At 40.8% G+C, this 19,943-nt stretch overlaps 2 protein-coding genes and 1 long non-coding RNA gene across 4 annotated transcripts; 1 reads left to right on the forward strand and 2 right to left on the reverse strand.

Moving 5' to 3' along the window:
* Window positions 1-1,644: 1,644 nt before the first annotated feature.
* Window positions 1,645-10,238, reverse strand: LOC130742694 (uncharacterized). 2 transcript variants are annotated; one of them, XR_009021245.1, is made up of 6 exons: window positions 10,074-10,238; window positions 9,388-9,485; window positions 8,840-8,994; window positions 8,299-8,368; window positions 4,529-4,621; window positions 1,645-2,090 (listed from the first exon to the last, which is right to left on the reverse strand). It is a non-coding gene; the product is annotated as an uncharacterized LOC130742694 (long non-coding RNA). The 2 variants fall into 2 exon arrangements; XR_009021244.1 differs by lacking the exon at window positions 4,529-4,621 and having other exon boundaries at window positions 1,648-2,090; window positions 10,074-10,235.
* On the reverse strand, window positions 2,383-4,495 carry LOC130742693 (hydroquinone glucosyltransferase-like). The gene has a single exon (XM_057594794.1). It carries the CDS (start codon window positions 4,049-4,051, stop codon window positions 2,630-2,632), a length of 1,422 nt encoding a protein of 473 aa, XP_057450777.1. The 5' UTR covers window positions 4,052-4,495; the 3' UTR covers window positions 2,383-2,629.
* On the forward strand, window positions 5,612-8,099 carry LOC130742692 (phenylalanine ammonia-lyase 1-like). Its single transcript, XM_057594793.1, has one exon. It carries the CDS (start codon window positions 5,769-5,771, stop codon window positions 7,911-7,913), a length of 2,145 nt encoding a protein of 714 aa, XP_057450776.1. The 5' UTR covers window positions 5,612-5,768; the 3' UTR covers window positions 7,914-8,099.
* Window positions 10,239-19,943: the final 9,705 nt, after the last annotated feature.

The raw sequence follows: 19,943 nt of genomic DNA on the forward strand, positions 1-19,943 counted from the left end.
CAAATAATATACTACAATTTTTTTTTTTGACTCGAATATACTACAAAATTAAATAGATAGATTTGCTGAAAAATAGTATTCAAGCATATTTTATACATAGAAAAAAGGCAACAAAGAGGGCTTAACCTAATAAACACAAACAAAAATTGTTTACTGATTAGTATTCAAACATGTCGTATATGGATTAGTATTCAAACATGTTGTATATGGATTACTGAATACTTTAGATAAAAAAAAAATGGGAACAAATTGCTTGTCATTTTACAACGATAGCTAGCTTTTTTACCTCAAGTATATCAAGAGACAAATGTAAAAGAATAAACAAGAAGCTATGAAAAATATAACCCAATGGAAGATTAAGATAAAAATGGTGTTACCTTTAGAAACACCTAAAACTCATCTCTTTTTTTCGTATTACCTCTTCTTTTCTTCTTCTTCACCGTGTATTGCACTCCTATGCTTCACACAATTTATAGCATTTAAGTAAAAAAAATCAAAATCATGATCCATCTAAATAAATTTTGTCTTACATTACTATAATTAAATTATGAGTTTAATTTTGATGCACCGACGGTGTAAAGTTTTTTTTACACCGTCAACCAATTAGATTTCAAGGATGTGACATGTCAATTAAAGAAATTAAATGAAAAGAGAGATTTTCTCACATCCTTAAAATCTGATTGGTTGACGGTGTAAAAAAAATTTACACCGTCGGTGCATCAAATTTTTTCTCTTAAATTATATGTGTGATTAACGCACTCAAATAAAAAATTCAAAAATCCTTTGTCAATCTAAATAGATTTTATCTTACATTACTACTATAATTAAAGAGATGGGATCAATCGACACCAATGTGTATTTTGACACCAAATCATGTTCATCTATTACATTAATTTTGATCAAAATGCTCTGATTTGTTTCCCTAAAGGTATTTTTTTTTCTTTTAAATCAATTGTTTTACCCATGGCAAATGGAATAGTTATTGTTATTGGCAGCGGAAACTTTAGACTAAAAAAGATTAATATTTTTCTTAATATCTTTCTCTTACTAAATTTTAGGTAAATATAAAATTTAAATGCAGGATTTATTTTTTAACTTAAAAAAGAAAATATAGAATCAAATTTAAACGTCTGTAGTCGAAATTTGCAACAACATTTTGTATTTTATGGTTTAAATTATAATTGTAAATTTTTAACCTTTTTTGTTTTGTTTTAGATGAAAGAATTTATATTAAATCTATTTGGAATGCTGAAGATAAACGTAAAAAATAAATGAATAAAAAATTATAAATTATTATGAACAAATATTTTCAATAAATGTGATATTGTGAAAAAAATACATGTGATATCATGCAATAGAAAAATATTTTAGATCAAATAATTTTGCTAACATGTATTTTTATCTCGAATCATAGCCTTTGAATAAAAAAATTATAGACGAACTTGATTAGTGTTAAAATAAACTGACACATTTGTCAATTGATCCCATTTCATAATGATTAAATTACAATTGTTCATTTTTTAGTCTAAGTCTCTAAGGGACCTTCAAATAAATAAAAAAAGTCTAAGTCTCTAAGGGCATGGATATCAAGTCATAAATAAATTTTATCTCAAATTACTATTTCTTGGTCACAAGGGAAAACTTATCTCAAATTACTATAATCAAATTAAAATAATCACTTGATGACTTGTCAAAGGTTTACCCACAAAAGTCCTAAGGACAACACTCCAAGGAAGGAGCAAAAACGAATATTACACCAACAAAACAATATCAACATAGGGCCTCACAAAAGAGCTATACAAAATCAGGAACCATGAAATAACGCCAAGAACTAAAAAAAGAAAACCCTGCAGGGCTAAACCACCCAAATAAGAGCATTCAAAGCTGCACAAAAATAAACTCCCACAAAAACCACGGAAATAGGCACCCTGAAACTCCACCAAGACGCTAAGGAGGTAGGAACACACTTATATCTTTCTCCAACCCGCAAATAGCTTATAAGTCGCTGATGGAGCGAACAAGACCCAAAACTTTTCTAAGGAGCCACGCCTTCGTCGCTCTGGTAAAATATCTGCTAGAAGAACCCACCTCTGAAGGAGGATAAAAAAGACACAGAATTAAATCAATAAGAAAGGAGAAACAGTAATGAAAATGTTGTTCTATAAAGCTGCTATACTAAAATGTATAGTGCTATACTGAATTCTAAGTAGGAACTAAATGCTAAGAGTGATGACTTTTCATAAGATCACATAAAATCTCGATATCCAGCTTTAATATGCTAATTATTTCTAACTGAAACAAACTGTATATCTTCATCAAATGAAGAGGAATAACAAGGGGAGAAGGAGTTAAAAACAATAAAAGATAAGAAAGCCACATAGATGTCACAAACACAACTGAACTCACATTAGTTACTATTACAACATTGAATTGGATGTTGAAATTACAAAAACCAGAGAATAGTCCCAATAAGAAATCACTAAAAAGTATGCAAAATCATAGCCAAACATCTTCACTTTTTGAAGATGAGACCCCACTGAAGTCAACTGTCAAATTACTATGCCATAAAAGCATGCAAAAGGTAACAAGGCATTGGTTCTGGCTAAAGGGTCTCATAAAATTTGTTTTCCTATACCAATTTTTTCCACTTGAGTATTAATTGAGAAAGAGTCTTTGTAGAAGATCCATCTTCTTTGAGTGCATTACTAGCAGCTTCTTTTAACTCCTTCATTCTTCTGTGCAATTTCCCACCTTCTTCCCTCTCCATAAGACACTTCACCACCTCAGCAACTTCCACCCTTTCCACCAAGCCATTTTCACCAACTCGTGGCCTCAGTCCCACTTTGAGGCCATCACATAGCAAAACAGCATTCATCCTCTGCTCAGCAAACAAAGGCCATGTGATTAATGGCACACCATGGACCACACTTTCAAGGGTTGAGTTCCAGCCACAGTGACTCAAGAACCCACCAACTGAACCGTGACTGAGAATTTCAATCTGGGGTGCCCATGAAGGAATAACCAAACCTTGCTCCTTTGTTCTCTCCAAGAACCCAGAAGGTAAAAATTGCAAAGGGTCATCATCATTTTGAGCTGAAAGATACGCACCACTGGCCGAACTACTTGGTGCTCTTACAACCCATAAGAACTTATGATTACTCAACTCCAAACCCAAAGCCAGCTCAAGAGTTTGCTCTAGTGACAGTGTTCCACCACTCCCAAACGAAACATACAAAACAGAACAAGGTTGCTGTAAGTCCAACCATGCTAGACACTTCAATTTTAACCTATTTGCATCATCATCATCACTAGATTTTGCTCCTGCTTGGATAATAGGTCCAACAGGGTACACAGGAGGGTATCCTCTTCCCTCCTCAGTCAGTGCTCTTATAGGCCCTGTTTCCAATTCTAGAAAGCTGTTAACAAAAACCCCATCAACAGAACAATATCGATTAATGCGTTGTAGCAAGGATTGGTAAGTTTGACCAGAACGTTCTTGAGCTGGGGTGTAGAGATCTTTACCATGAAGTGGTACACAACCTGGTATTTGAATAGGGTCTGGTAAATCTCGATACTCACATGATGTTTCCTTATCCAATTTGGGCACATAGAAGTGCAGAGAGAGTGTGGTAGCTGCTGCAGGGAAGTAAACATAGGACAACATGTTAAACTCTTGAGCAAAATCTAGTGCTACAAGGGCTAAAGAATCAACCACCAAGGCGACATGGGGTATCCTTATAGTTAAGGAGTTTAAGGCTTGGTGTATAGATGGCAGAGAGTGAGTCAAAGTAAGCTGAATTTGGATTACAATGTCAATCCCTTGTGGTAGGTCGTTGGGGTTAACCGGTGGAAGGAATGTGTAGGTGATGTTTGGTGGAAGGTTTTGAAGGATGGTTTGTGAGGCAAGTGGGGGAGACCCAAGTGAGGGAATGAGGCATGTGACATGAAAGTGTGGATGGAGGTGAACAAGTCGCTTGGAGAACTGAAGAATAGGAGCTAAATGGCTGAACCCAATACTAGGAACAACTGCAATGTGAATTTTCTTCTCCATGGAAGTTTTGTGGACAAGTTTTTATCTAATCACATAGAATAGCCAGTACTATAACCTTTGTTGAATGAAATAGAATGATGGAACTAACTGCCTATGCTTGTGCCAGTACATTGGCATTAAATATATGCTTGTTAAGTTTTAAAATGATGAAAAGATGTTATTCATTGAAACGAAAGGGCGTTGAAAAAAGGTTTTGGAAAATTTTGTTTTTACCACAAGTTTCTAAAAATGACAAGGATTCCAAGTGGCCTCATAAGATTCTAAAGAGCTATATCCATGTAGGACCCGCAGCAATAGAAATTGTGTAGTTTAAAATGAATAGACTCTTTTTTTGGTTACACCTGAAAACTGAAAAGAACAAGCAAGCAAACTACACTAGTAAATCCAGACACAACCAGAGAATTCACATTCACATTACATACTAAAATCCATCGCCACCCCATAAAAGAAGATTATATGAAGCAAAATGCAACTTACTAATCAAAGCAAAGTGATGGGGATTGGGCAGTGACCCACATCAGAGAAATGGTTGCCAAGCAAATTGTTGCACTTTGACAACCTCCTGGTTGCCTGCTCCACACGTATTAATGAAGTTAACGTGGAATACAATTATTTTTAAAATATTTATACGTGACCAATGTCCAAGAAGCAATTTGTATCGAGAACAATAACAACAAAATAAAATCAGAACAAGAAGATTGTGGCCATTTTCCAGATGAAGAATAGAAGACAAAAAAATGGCAAGTCTTACATCCCGATACATTTAGTATGACAGCTTTTATGAAACAATGTTTATAAAAAGGTTCACCTTTGCTCTTTATAAACAACTTAATAAAACTACAGCTTTAGCCCTTTTCCTATGGGCCTTTGCCCTTTAAAATATTCACCTCTGTAAAATAAAATATCTTATATCCGCAATGGAGATCAAATGCAGCAATGAAGCAGAAGTTAACAAGAGAATACCAGTTTTGAACACATTGTCATGGATTAAGCAACAATAGAAGCCAGTTATCGTATCAGGTAGAGGAGGTAAATTTTAAGCAAGAGTTTTCACTTTTTTTCACTGATATAATTTTATTCTATTATAGGGGGAGTTAAATGAATCAAGTTGAGCAAATGAACCAAACAGTACAGTTCTCCAAATAAAATAAATAAAGGTGAACTCTTAGGTCCTGTCCAAAATGAGACAGTTTTTCAATACAGTCCCAAACTCAACCAATAAAAACGTGACCCTTCAAATGAAAAAAATCCTTTCCATTTATGTTACATCACAACTTGACCCACATGCTTTATTAATATAGTAGATAAATTAATTTGATTTTCACATTGAATGAAAAAATAATATTAAAAAAAACCAAGCCGTCAAAATTATTAGAATAATGTGTGCTGTAGAGGCTTGACTTGACTAACGTTAGGAGTTGGACTAGTTAGACTCCTAGAGTGGTGTTCCCCCGTTGCTTCCTTCGTTCATTGTTGACCATAATTTACATTACACCAACCCACTTTCTGTCCTAACAGGCATGACTCACACACACCCATCTCTATAAATAGCCACTCACTCTTCCATTCATCTCTCAGAAATTAACAACTCTCCCAAATTAACATTTCCACATTCAACACAACAATCTCTCCCTCACAACTTGAGCAACCCAGCTCCACTTTTGTTTTGATAGGCAATCTTTCAAGTGAAATATATTTATCAGTTTGCATTACTAAGATGGCAGCAACCACCAACAGCCAAAACAGTTCCCTTTTTTGCACTGCTAAAGGCGGTAGTGATCCATTAAATTGGGGTGTGGCGGCGGAGTCAATGAAGGGGAGCCACCTTGATGAGGTCAAACGCATGGTGGCGGAGTACAGGAAGCCGGTGGTCCGGTTGGGCGGAGAGACGCTGACTATAGCTCAGGTGGCTGCCGTTGCAGCACATGACCAGCACAATGGTGTGAGCGTTGAACTGTGCGAGTCAGCCAGAGCTGGTGTCAAGGCCAGCAGTGACTGGGTGATGAATAGCATGAACAATGGCACTGACAGTTACGGTGTCACCACCGGCTTCGGTGCCACTTCCCATCGCAGAACCAAACAAGGCAATGCTTTGCAGCAAGAGCTCATCAGGTTTTTGAATGCCGGAATATTTGGCAATGGTACCGAATCAAGCCACACATTGCCACAGCCTGCAACTAGAGCAGCAATGCTAGTGAGGATCAACACTCTTCTCCAAGGGTACTCAGGCATTAGATTTGAAATCCTAGAAGCCATTACCAAGCTCCTCAACAACAACATCACCCCATGTTTACCACTTCGTGGTACTGTCACAGCTTCTGGTGATCTGGTCCCACTTTCATACATTGCTGGACTGCTTACTGGCCGACAAAACTCCAAAGCTGTTGGACCCTCTGGAGAGGTACTTAATGCCAAGGAAGCTTTCGAATTGGCTAGCATCGATTCAGGATTCTTTGAATTGCAGCCTAAGGAAGGGCTTGCCCTTGTTAATGGCACTGCCGTTGGTTCTGGCTTGGCTTCTATTGTTCTCTTTGAGGCTAACATATTGGCTGTGCTGTCAGAAGTCTTATCAGCAATTTTTGCCGAAGTGATGCAAGGGAAACCTGAATTTACCGACCATTTGACGCATAGGCTTAAGCACCACCCTGGACAAATTGAGGCTGCTGCAATCATGGAGCACATTTTGGATGGAAGTTCCTACATCAAAGCAGCAAAGAAGTTGCACGAGATGGATCCCTTGCAAAAGCCAAAACAAGATCGATATGCACTTAGAACTTCACCTCAGTGGCTTGGTCCTCTGATTGAGGTGATTCGATTCTCAACCAAGTCGATTGAGAGAGAGATTAACTCCGTGAATGATAACCCTCTGATCGACGTTTCCAGAAACAAGGCCTTACATGGCGGTAATTTTCAAGGAACCCCAATTGGAGTTTCCATGGACAACACACGACTAGCTCTTGCAGCAATTGGCAAACTCATGTTTGCTCAGTTCACTGAGCTTGTCGATGATCATTACAACAATGGGTTGCCTTCAAATCTCACTGCTAGTAGAAATCCTAGCTTGGATTATGGTCTCAAGGGAGCTGAAATTGCCATGGCTTCTTATTGCTCCGAACTCCAATATCTTGCGAATCCAGTCACAACCCATGTTCAAAGTGCTGAACAGCACAACCAAGATGTGAACTCCTTGGGTTTGATTTCTTCTAGAAAAACAAACGAAGCCATTGAGATCCTTAAGCTCATGTCATCCACATTCTTGATTGCACTTTGCCAAGCAATTGACTTGAGGCATTTGGAGGAGAACTTGAGATACTCAGTGAAGAACACCGTAAGCCAGGTTGCCAAGAGGACACTTACCACAAGTGTCAGCGGAGAACTCCATCCTTCAAGATTTTGTGAAAAAGATTTGCTGAAAGTGGTTGATAGGGAGGTTGTATTTGCCTATATTGATGACCCCTGCAGTGCTACATACCCATTGATGCAAAAATTAAGGCAAGTACTTGTGGATCATGCACTAGTAAATGCAGAGAACGAGAAGAACCAGAACACGTCAATCTTTCAAAAGATTTCAACTTTTGAAGATGAGTTAAAGAGTCTCTTGCCAAAGGAGGTTGAAAGTGCAAGAAATGCATATGAGAGTGGCAATCCAGTAATTCCAAACAAGATCAATGAATGCAGATCTTACCCACTATACAAGTTTGTGCGAGAGGAGTTGGGAACTGAGTTGCTAACTGGAGAAAAGGTCAGGTCACCAGGTGAGGAGTTTGACAAACTGTTCACAGCTATATGTCAGGGTAAAATTATTGATCCTCTCCTGGAATGCCTTGGGGAGTGGAACGGTGCCCCTCTTCCAATATGTTAACTTTATAAGTTATTTTTGTATATGATGTATTGTTGATCATTTGTTCTATCAAGCCTTGGGCAAAGTAATATGGAAAGCTCCATTTCACATTACAACATTGTTAAGATATGAGAACGTTTCAAAACCGTTGCCATTAATGGCAACAATGTCAATGGTTAACAAAGTATTTTATAATGACTTTAAAAACGGTTTTGTAACCATTATGTGTAGGCCAAACAATGTCATAAATCAATAACATTCTCTTTTTTGTATACTATTTTCTCACACAAACAAGCAGTGCATCAGCTAACTAAAGAAAACTAGGCTCTAAGAATATTATGTAAAATGTCACGCCACACAGAATATATATATATATATATAAAACAAACACTAAAAAAATTCTTACCAGTTTAACCAACCAGATACAGATGCCAAATAAGGACAAGGCAGCAACATTATATCACATCCATCTGCATCTACATATACAAAGCAAAGAATCAATTATTCATGAAGGGAAAGAAATAATAAGAGAAGAGGACGTAGAACTACGAAAACAATATTTTCCTAATCTAAATCTACAACAGATAACTGTGACAATCAAGAGAAATCGCTATATCTCACTATTTCATAAGACAACTTTTCTATTAGATTAAATTATAAGCTGCAACTATTTTCATTAAGCTTGCTTGTAATAATCTACACGCCCTTGCTTCTAATAAGCTGCAGCCCTTGCTTCTAATAAACATCTAATAAGGATAACTAATCTACCTTTTCAAGCTTCACTTAACTTTCCTCCTCAACCTTGTACTCAATGTCATTTAGAAATTTTGAGAAACTTAAATCTGAACTCGAAATTGAAGCAAAGCATGCAACTGAGAAATCAAAATAAAAGGATCCTGCATCTGAATTGGAAAAAAAGAGTAGGTTATGAGGAGTGGATGTGGAACCTGGAGTAATCATAGACTGAGGAGTTGAAATCAGATTCTGAATCGGAAAATAAGTGCTTGTGACACGATTGTGTAATCAGAAGAGGGATTGCACTGAGCCTTCCACTTCGTACAAGGGCTTCTTCTTCTTCTCCTTCTTTAACCATTCCTTGCTTCTGTTTACAGAGACAATACGTGAGAGTTTAAAAACAAAAGAACCTATTAAATAAGTGGCATCCTTGATCATAAAATTTAGCCATTGAATCCTAGGTGTATTTATTTTGACATTTGACACGTTAAAGAATTTCATTCATAGGCCAAAACATTAACCACACAAATTTACAGTTTACTAGTTCACCAATATATTTAAAAATCAATTTGACCCTGTGGCTAGTAACTAGTTCCCATAACATGAAAATATGTCGTCCTATAGTTTAGTTCTATGGAACTCAGATGGCATTTCCATTGGTACTAACTGCAAGATGAACCATTTCATATCTATACCAGTAGCAAGAAGTTCATGTAAAGCACAAAAGTCCATGGTTAAAGTATTGCATGAATAAATATACCGTGATATGCTTACTGTATTTCATCCACTACTTGCATATAAATAGGACAGACTCCTTGATACAAAGCCAGGCTTTGTCGTATTCTCTTCCTGCATGACCTGCAAAATTAGGTAGATAAGAAAGCTTTCATGATTAATATAGAAACTTCAGTAATAGAAATAAAATTGTTTGGTTAATAAGGTCAGCGATCAGTCGGATTTTTGCTACTACATACGGCCGTGAAATCAAAGAAAACGATAATCAGGGGAAAATATACATACAATGTAACCCTATACATTTTGAATTAAAATGGTTTTGTATTTAACTAGCACCTTCTATTTAAAAGGAGGTTATCTTATGATCTTATCAATGAGTAATTCACTGATCTGTAAAAGCAAACATGGTGCTAATTGCACAATCGCGCCGCAAACTCAGATAGCTCAAGTTGTTATGAGCATCAACTTGATCCCTAAATAGATCTTGAGCTTTCATCAGATTGCTCAAGTTGCTAAGCCTATGAGTATCAATTGTAGTATGCAGACAACGATTCACAAAAACAACGATACATCGCCACCGCCAAATAGAATCAATCTTAGAAATCCTTTTAGGGTTTTGAAAGATTTTCTCAGGAAATTAAGGATGAGAAACAAGATTGAAGAAAAACAAATTTGAAAGAAACCAAGTTGAAGTTATATGAGAGAAAGTACCTCAACATGATCGGTGACCTCCATGAGAGTGGTTAGCGAGCGAGAGAGAGAGAGAGAGTGTAGAGTGTAGACGCTGTTGGCATTTGGCAAACTGGGTAGCAGTGAAGAAGGAAAGGGGAAAGTAACGTTTCAATTTGTTTTCCGAATATACCTTCTTTTAGTTACTTACGCGGGAACTTATTTCATCATAGAAGAAGGCTAAATCACTTATTTGGTCCCTAAAAAATGTCACACAGTTGATCTCGGTTCCCGGTCCCGCGGTTTCTGAAAGTGGTAATTGTCGGTCAAAATAGTCCCTCCGTCAGTTTTAGTCAATTAATAGAGATGGTATGAATGTTAAATGTTAACGTGTTAGACGTCAGTCAAGTTAATTAGTTCCTGAACCGAGGGAGATTCGAACCTAGCACCTTGGGGTGAGAAAACATGTCATTTGCTAATTGAATCAAGCAATTTAACTATAATATAATGTTATGAGCTGACTAATATTTATTTAACTTGAAGATGTTAAATTGAAACATTAAATTCAACATTTGACGAAAAAAATGAGTGGGAAAACCTACACACACAACCTTCTCGATCCTTCTTTCTTCTTCTTCCTTCTGCCTAAGGAAATCTACAACTTGCAGTTTACTCCCTAGTGACCTGTGATTGTTGTCCTCCTTCTCTCCCCAACATAAATTTATGATTTTTCAAAATTTCTCCACTCAAAACTTCTTTCTATAACTCCTTCTCACTCTAGCTCTCTCTCTCACACTCTCTACTTCTCTCCACGGTGTGAGCTTCAAGAGAAACCGTTGAGGAGGCAGCCTGGCTAGTGGCTACTATGGTCACACCAGGCTTCATCATTTCCCTCCATTGAATCACACTCAATTCACCCCCAATATCTTCATTTGTGTCTGAATACAACTTCTAGATGAGTTCTAGGCGAACAAACAATGGACACTGTTCCGTACTAGGGAGTTCTGACGTCGGAAACTGACGGAAAGTAAACCCTAGCAGAGTGCTAAAAATATCACAAAAGGAATATTCTCATTAAATGTTTGAAAGGTACTTTTTACAAGGGGTTGACCTCTCCTTTTATAGAGGGAATGATCATAACATGGACTGTCACTGTACTTGGGCCTGACAACCGGGGCCCAAGCCTCTATACATATAAGACAAAACTAAAGGAATCTTCCAGCTGGCGCGTGGACCCATCCAGAAGACGGGCGGGCTTCGACGTTGTTCCATAATCCCGCCATGGCTGCTTTCGTTCATCTAAATGCTTGATTTGGGCGGGAATAAGGGATACTTATATCCCGCCCAGTCCACATGCCCCCAAGACATGAGGCTTAAGTAAGTTGAGTCGAAATGTCTTTATACGTTGCTTCGTCGCCTACCTTTATCATTTACTTCGTTCTTCTGATAATTGTATCGCCGTTCTTTCACTTGTGTAGGTGTCCCGCCCAGTCCACATGCCCCCCCAAGACATGAGACTTAGGTTCCTTGAGTCGAGACGTCTTTACAGTGTATCGCCATTCTTTGTAGTCATGGGTCTGTCGTCACATTCTTGCTTATGAATTCTCGCCATTTTCATGCTCCTTTATATGTCGCCATTCTTTATCTTTGTCGATATCTCGCCGTTATCACACCTGTCAAACACGTCTTTTCAACTGACGCACGTATCCTTCTTTTCTGGGATTTTGCCATCATTTGCCATAAATGCCGTTGTGCGTCTCGAGGAGTTACGTCTTTTCGTTTCATACCTTTTCAAATTTCGAACCCACGATCCCACGACCCTTCGCAGTTTTTCCCACTCATTCTCTCTCTTCCTTTTTCTTCTATAAATACCCTTTTTACCTTTCACTTTTCACTTTTCTGAAAACCTTTGCTCTGAAAACTTTTTCATCGCAGCTTTCCCTCTCTTCTTTGCTCTCCGGTGAACCTTGCTCACCCCGGTCGTCGTCATTGCGCGGTGCTCCCCCATCGCCGACGTTCTCTTTACTCAATCCTCCGCTTCTTCCTCCGGTGAGTCCTTCCCCTTTCTCTTTTCTTGACACTGTGTCTTCTTCTTTCTTTGTGTTTGGACCTGTTCATCTTCTTTTTTATTTTTATGAAATTACCCAGCATGTCTACACAAAATTTTAGCATTTCCTCCTTAGAGCTCACTTCCCCTTCTACGGAGGGGGAAGTTTCTGCCCCCACCGTTATCGAAATACAATCCTCGCCCTCCACTCACGAGGATTCCGGTCCCGCCGGCTTCGTTGATTCTATTCTCTCCTCTAATGGAGATTTGTCTTCGCCCGAATGGCGTTCCAATGCGCATTTAGTTGAAGATAAGTGTCTTTGGCGCTCCATCTGGGGTAGCCTTGGGAGCATCAGTTCGCTTCGAATATCTTCTCAAGGGTTTACAAAGATAAATCCCGCCACCTCAAATAACGAAGATCACCTGTTAAATGTTCTTCCATGTGGCGAGGACGATTGCGTTCTTTTTCGCAAGGAACCCACTGATCAATCGCCCGATTTCTTTTTTGTTTATGGTTATTTTTTCTTGGATTTGAATATCAAACTCCCTTTCTCGCCCTTCATATGCCACGTTCTTACCTTTTTGAACGTGGCGCCTTGTCAACTCCAGCCCAACGCCTGGGGTTTCATACGCTGCTTTGAAATTCTCTGTGAACATTTGAGTTGCACTCCCACCTATCCCTTATTTTTCCTTTTTTATAAGACAGTCACCACAAAACCTACATCTGTCAAGTGGGTTCCCCTTTTGGCTCGCAAGAACATGAGCCGATTCACCGCCCTTAAAAGCCATTACAAAGTGTGGCAGAAAAAATATTTCAAAGTCATGGAGTCGCCTGAAATGAATAACTTGTTTCGAGATTCCAATAACCACCCTCTTTTCCCTTTTTACTGGACAAAAAACCCTCGCCGAAAAATATCCGTTTCATACGACGCCTTGGATGAATCCGAGCAAGCCATCGCCGATTACCTCCGCACCTTACCAGTGATCTCTGGTCATGACTTGATTGAAGCGTCGAAATCCGGCACTTTAAATCAATTTTTTAGTAAGTTTATAATTTTTGCACAACTTGTTTTTCTTTTTGTTTATGTACCTCGCCTAATTGATGTTTTCCATGCAGCCACGATGGGAAAAAGCAAGGTTGATGCCAACCCCCTCAAGATGAAGGAATACCTCGCCCAGTCTGCTGCGGCGGCGAAGAAAAGGGCCGCCGAGACTGAGCAAAAGAAAAAGAATGAAGGTACTTCGGGCTCTGATAACGTCAGGGACCCAAAGCGCCAAAAAACTTCGAGCGCTGCTGGTGTTAAACCTCTTCACCAATCAACTCTTGACCCAAAAGGTCGTCCGACTGAGAAAAAGAAGGGGCATGACAATGTCCCGCCACATCAACCGGATTCAGGCGCACTGATCAACCGCCCTTCAACTCCATTCGTCCAAGCTGGCCCTAGCTCAGCTATTGGTGGCGAGGCTCCTCCCCCTTTGCTGAACCTGTCTGATCCTCGCTTCAACGGATTGGACTTTATGAATCGTACCTTTGACAACCGGATTCACAAGGATGTTTCCGGTCAAGGCCCTCCCAACATTGCTTCTGTGGCGATCCATCATGCGCTCTCTGCCGCCAGTACTGTGGCGGGAATGGCTCAGTGCGTGAAGGAGTTGATAGCAACCAAGAACCGTTATGAAAAGAAGGCGGCTGACTATAAGACTGCCTATGAGCAAGCAAAAGCCGATGCTGAGACCGCCAACAAAAACCTGAAGGCTGCTGAGGAGAGGTGTGCTAAGTTAACTGATGACTTGGCGGCTTCTGACTTGCTTCTCCAAAAGACCAAATCTCTGAAAGAAACTATCAACGACAAACACACTGCTGTTCAGGCCAAGTGCCAAAAACTGGAAAAGAAGTACGAACGCCTAAGCGCTTCCATCTTGGGGCGTGCTTCTCTCCAGTTTGCTCAAGGCTTTCTGGCGGCCAAAGAGCAGATTAGTGTGGTTGAGCCGGGCTTTGATCTTTCCCGTATTGGGTGGCTGAAGGAGATCAAAGATGGTCAAGTAGTTGGTGATGATGACATTAGCCCTGACCTCCTTCCCCAATTCGATGATGAAAGTGAGCCTGAAGAAGGTGGCGAGGATGGGAATGAGCAGCACAAGAACGAGGATCACGAGAAGGAAGACCCTCAAGCTGGGACAAGCCAGGGCAACAACGCCAACAATGAGAACCTGGCTTGATTTTCTTTTTCTTTTTTTTATTTCATGAAGTTAGAATTTTGCTTTGGGCATTGCCCTGTCTTTTATCATCATTCCAAATTATGTACGGGCGTCGCCCTCTTTGCCTTACTTTTAATGAATACCATTTTAAGTTCATTCGTTGTTACCTTGAGTTGTTGCTAACTTTTGTTGTTACTTTGAGTTGTTACTAACTTTTGTTGTTACTTTGGTTTGCATACCTTAGTCGATTTTTCGACGAGGCTTGGTTTCTAGTGGCCACTAGAATTGCCAAGGCTTTTAACATTTGATGGCGACACTTTCTTATTCCGAAAGGTTTACTCGCAGTATTGCATACTTTGATACGATTTGCATTGCATGAACTCGTAATATAAATTATATTGAATTAAAAAATACAGGCAATTTTGTTGAAATAACCTTTTCATTAATTTTCTTTCACATGAGAACAATTGTCCCATTCTTTTTACATGCCGCCTCATTAAAAACCTCTCCAAAGAAAGGAAAAAAGAGTGCGACTTCATTCTCCCTTGGTTGTTTCTATTAACTAAAATACTGCTTGAGATGAGAGGCGTTCCATGTTCGTGGAACCTTTTGACCATTTAGTTGTTCCAACTTATAAGCTCCTCCTCCAACATCACCTATAATCCTGTAAGGCCCGCCCCAGTTGGGTGAAAGTTTGTTGTGTTTATCGGGTATTGTATTTTTTCGGAGCACTAAGTCTCCTACCCTCATTTTTCTAGGCACTACTTTCGTTGAGAATTTTCTTGCAACCTTCACTTTTCCCGCCTCATTCCTTATGTGAGCCTCACGTTGTTCCTCGGGCAGCATGATTAGATTTGCTATTAAATTTTCCCCGTTGTCTTTCTCATTAAACCGAACCACTCGCCAATTTTGATTTTCAATTTCAACTGGGAGCTTGGCGTCAGTCCCATAAGTTAAACGATACGGGGTTTCCTTTGTGCTTGACTGTTCAGTGGTGTTGTATGCCCAAAGAACGCCTGGTAGTTCCTCCGCCCAAAGCCCTTTTGCTTCATCCAGCTTCTTCTTTAAACCTTTCAGGATAACCTTGTTAGCCGATTCAGCCTGCCCATTGGTTTGTGGATGTTCTACAGAGGCGAATCGCATCTCGATTCCCATTTCTGTACAAAATTCCCGGGTAACACTACTTGTGAATTGTGTTCCATTATCCATTACTAACGCCCTGGGGACCCCAAATCTACAAACAATCCTTCGCCACAAGAAGCTCCTGACCTTGGCAGCCGTGATAGTTGCCACCGCCTCGGCTTCTATCCATTTAGTGAAATAATCAACCGCCACGATGATATACTTCATTTGTGCCTTCGCTACTGGGAATGGTCCCAAAATGTCTACCCCCCACATAGCAAATGGCCAAGGCGCCATCATGGTTGTTAACTCTTCTGGCGGAGCCTTGTGCAAGTCAGAGAAGACTTGGCATTTTTCACATTTCTTAACATACTCAAGACAGTCCTTCTTCATTGTCGGCCAATAAAATCCAGCTCTCACGATTTTCACCGCCAAGGATTTCCCGCCTATATGGCTTGAACAAACACCTTCATGGACTTCCGCCATTATTCCATGGGCGTTCTTGGTGTCAACGCATTTGAGCATAGGGGACATAATTCCCCGCCGATACAACTCACCATCCACCACTGTGTAAAAACTGGCTTCCCTTCGTTTCGCTCTTGTGTTCACATCGTCATCCTTTGGAGGGTTTTCTAGGAAGATTTTGATTGACTCCATCCAAGAAGGCTCGCCTTCAATTACTGACTTGACTGCTTTCAACTTTATTTCTACCAAATCAATGCTCGGGCGAGGCAGGGTTTCCTGAATGACTGTTTGGTAATTGCCCAATCTCCCTGTGCTCGCCAATTTTGCTAACACATCTGCCCTCTCATTTTGGCCCCTCGGGACATGTTCTATCTTAATTTCTTTGACCTCCATCATCAATCTGTGTACCACTTCCAAGTATTTGGAAAGTTGCGGATCCTTTACTTGGTACTCGCCTTTCACCTGTTTAACCACTAACTGCGAATCTCCCTTGATAAATAACTTTTGGACCCCTAGCTCAATGGCTAGCCTTAAGCCGGCAATCAAAGCCTCATACTCAGATTGATTGTTGCTCGCCTTGAACTCGAACTTTAGAGACTGTTCAATGATCATTTTGTCTGGACTTTCAATTGTTATCCCAGCCCCACTTCCAGTCTTATTAGAGGATCCATCCACAGATAGGACCCATTCTCCTCGAGTCTTCTCGCCTTCCGTGGGTGTTAATTCCGCCACGAAGTCGATCAAACTTTGAACTGTGACTTGGCCCCTTGGCTCATATTGTATGTCATATTCTGACAATTCCACTGACCAGCTAACCAATCGCCCTGACAAATCGGGCTTCTGAAGTACTTGTCTTAAGGGGACATCAGTTTTAACTTTAACTTGGAAACTTTGGAAATAAGGCCTAAGGCGCCTCGCAGTTTTCAAAATTGCCAATGCAGCCTTTTCAATTTTTTGGTACCGCAACTCTGCCCCCTGTAAAGTATGGCTCACGAAATATATAACTTTATGCTTTTTTCCCTCTTCCTGGAGCAACACTGTACTCACCGCCTTGTCAGTAACTGCTAGATAGAGCACTAATGGAAAGCCTGGTGTTGGCTTGGAAAGTACTGGCAATGTGGCCAATGATTCCTTTAATTTGGTAAAAGCTTGTTCGCATTCCTCTGTCCACTGAAACTTTGAATTCTTTTTTAAGCATGTGAAGAATGGGGCCGCTTTGTCACCCGCCATTGGCAAGAAACGTGACAAGGCGGCCATTCGTCCTGTCAAACGCTGAACTTCTTTGACACTTGTTGGGCTTTTCATCTCTAAGATCGCCCTTCCCTTATCAGGATTCACTTCTATTCCTCTCGATGTCAACATGAATCCCAAGAACTTTCCTCCCTGGATCCCAAAAGAACACTTCTCAGGATTTAACTTCATTTGATATGTTCTTAATTGAGTAAACGCTTCCTTAAGATCGCCGCCATGATCACTAGCCCTGGCGGACTTTACGATCATGTCGTCCACATATACCTCCATATTCCTGCCCACTTGTTTTGAAAAGATTTTATCCATGAGCCGTTGGTACGTAGCTCCTGCATTCTTCAATCCAAAAGGCATTGTCTTGTAACAGTAATTCGCCTGATTGGTCATAAATGCTGTACTCTCTTCATCCGATGGATGCATCATGATTTGATTGTAGCCCGAATAAGCATCCATGAGACTTAAAAGTTCATTCCCCGACGCTCCATCCACAAGCTTATCGACATTGGGAAGTGGATATGAATCTTTAGGACACACTTTGTTCAAGCTTGTGTAGTCCGTGCACATTCGCCACTTCCCATTGGATTTTTTGACCATCACAACATTGGCGAGCCATGTCGGGTACTGCACCTCACGGATGAAGCGAGCCTTGATTAGTTTCTCTGTCTCTAATTGTACTGCCTTATTCTTTTCATCACTCATTCTCCGCCTTGGCTGGATGACTGGGGTCGCCCCTGGTCGAATAGCCAATTTGTGAGTGATCACATTGGGGTCAATCCCTGGTACATCATTGATGGTCCATGCAAAGAGATCCAAATTATCACCCAGCAGCGTGATCAACCTTTCCTCTTGTTCCTTTGTCAAACTGCTGCCAATCTTTAAAACTTTACCCTTAATTTGCACTTGCTTGGTTTCTTCCAGAGGTTGTGGGCGGAAATCATCAGCATCGTCTCTTGGATCCAAACTGAATCCCTCTTGCGGAAAGATTTCTGTGATTCTGTGACTTTCTTTGGCGGCCTTACGCCCATAAAGCGCCACACTTCTTAAATAACATTCTCTTGCAGCATTTTGGTCCACATGTAATACCCCAACCTTTCCATTGCAGGCTGGATATTTAACAGTCAAATGAGCTGTTGAAACGACCGCACATAGCTTGTTGAGGGTGTCTCGTCCCAAGAGTACATTGTAGTTGGCTCTGCACGCCAGGACTAAGTACTTCACTTGAAATTTCTTTACAAACTCTCCTTCGCCAAAAGCAGTTGGTATTTCCACATATCCTCGAACAGTGACACGGTCCCCTGTAAACCCTACCAAGGTTCCTTTATACGGCCTCAAGTCTGACTCTTTTAGCCCCAGGCGATCAAAGGCATCACCATAAATGATATCCGCCGAAGACCCCTGGTCTAAAAATACTTTCTTCGTGACATAATTGTTAACCCTGATTGTTACCACAATTGGGTCGTTGTCATGGGGAATCACGTGCGCAAAATCCTGAGGAGTGAATATGATAGGGGAGTGATTCACCCAACACTCGCTTTCGCTTGCCTCATGTACTGAGTGTACTGCCGCCACATAGCGCTTTCTAGCCTTACTTGAAATTGCACCCCCGCCAAATCCTCCTGCAATAGATGAACATTCCCCAACAGGATCGCCCAACTCTTCCACTATCTCCTTGCCTTTGCCTTTGTCTCCTTGGGTGATCCTAGCGACTTCTGGTGTTGCTGTGTCTTTAACGAAATTTGCCAGATGACCAGCCTTAATCAATCGATCAATTTCCCGCCTCAAATTCCAACAATTATCCGTCGTATGCCCCAACGCTTTGTGGTACTCGCACCACCTATTGGTATCTACATTAGCTGGCGGTCGCCGCGGGGGTGGCGGGTACTGCACAACATTCGTTTGCCCAACGGCCCTTAAAATGGTGCTTAAGGGCGCATTTAACTTTGTAAGTGGAACTGGAGCTGGCGCAGTACCATGCTGACCAGTTGTGGCTGCAGCGGGACCTTGAGAATTACGGTGCCATGTATTTTGAAATCCTGGTTTGGAGTTTTGATATGGTCCCGGTCTTGGTACACGGGGGGTTTGTGCTATCCTGGTTTCCTTCCCTGCCTTAGGTTTATCCTGCGAAACCCCGCCGGAATGGGCTTGCTTGCGTCCTTCCTCTCTTTCTTGTTTTTTCTGATCATCCTGCTCAATTAATATGAATTCCTGAACACGAGCATGAAGGTCCATCATGTCTTTTGCTGGTCGCCTCGTCAAGTCCCGATTCAAGTCACCCGCCCGAAGACCATTTTTGAAAGACGCAAGGCAAACATCCGGATTGCCCTCCTCCAGTTGAACCGCCATTTTACTAAATCGCGCCATGTAGTTCTTGAGCTTCTCCCCTGGCTGTTGATGTATGCTGATAAGATCAAACATGGTTGCCTTGGTAGTTTTATTGGCGGAGAATTGAGTTAAGAACTTTGTGGACAAATCAGTAAAATTGTCAATGGAGAAGGGCGGTTGACGGATGAACCATTGCATCGCCATCCCCCTGAATGTTGATGGTAACAACCTACACTTCACCTCATCTGTTGCTCCTCCAATAACCATTTTCGTGTTAAAATAACGCAAGTGTTCCATGGGGTCTGAGTCGCCTGAAAAGGCGTCCAACGCCATCGTTTGCAGATGCTTTGGTATGCCCACCCGTGTGATGGCGGGAACAAAAGGCTGGAATTCAACAACGTCTTCGGCCTCGAGCCGTTGTTCTTGCTTATAGTCTTGTCGCTGAGTTAAGTACTGCACCTGGGCTTGCAACTGCTCGTTCTGGCTTTGTACTTTTTGCAAAGTGTCCA

Source organism: Lotus japonicus, chromosome 3, assembly GCF_012489685.1.
Source record: "Lotus japonicus ecotype B-129 chromosome 3, LjGifu_v1.2".
Taxonomy (NCBI): domain Eukaryota; kingdom Viridiplantae; phylum Streptophyta; class Magnoliopsida; order Fabales; family Fabaceae; genus Lotus; species Lotus japonicus.

Coding starts and splice junctions, on each gene's coding strand:
- LOC130742693 (XM_057594794.1), bottom strand. CDS start 4,051: ATGGAGAAGAAAATTCACATTGCAGTTGTTCCTAGTATTGGGTTCAGC.
- LOC130742692 (XM_057594793.1), top strand. CDS start 5,769: ATGGCAGCAACCACCAACAGCCAAAACAGTTCCCTTTTTTGCACTGCT.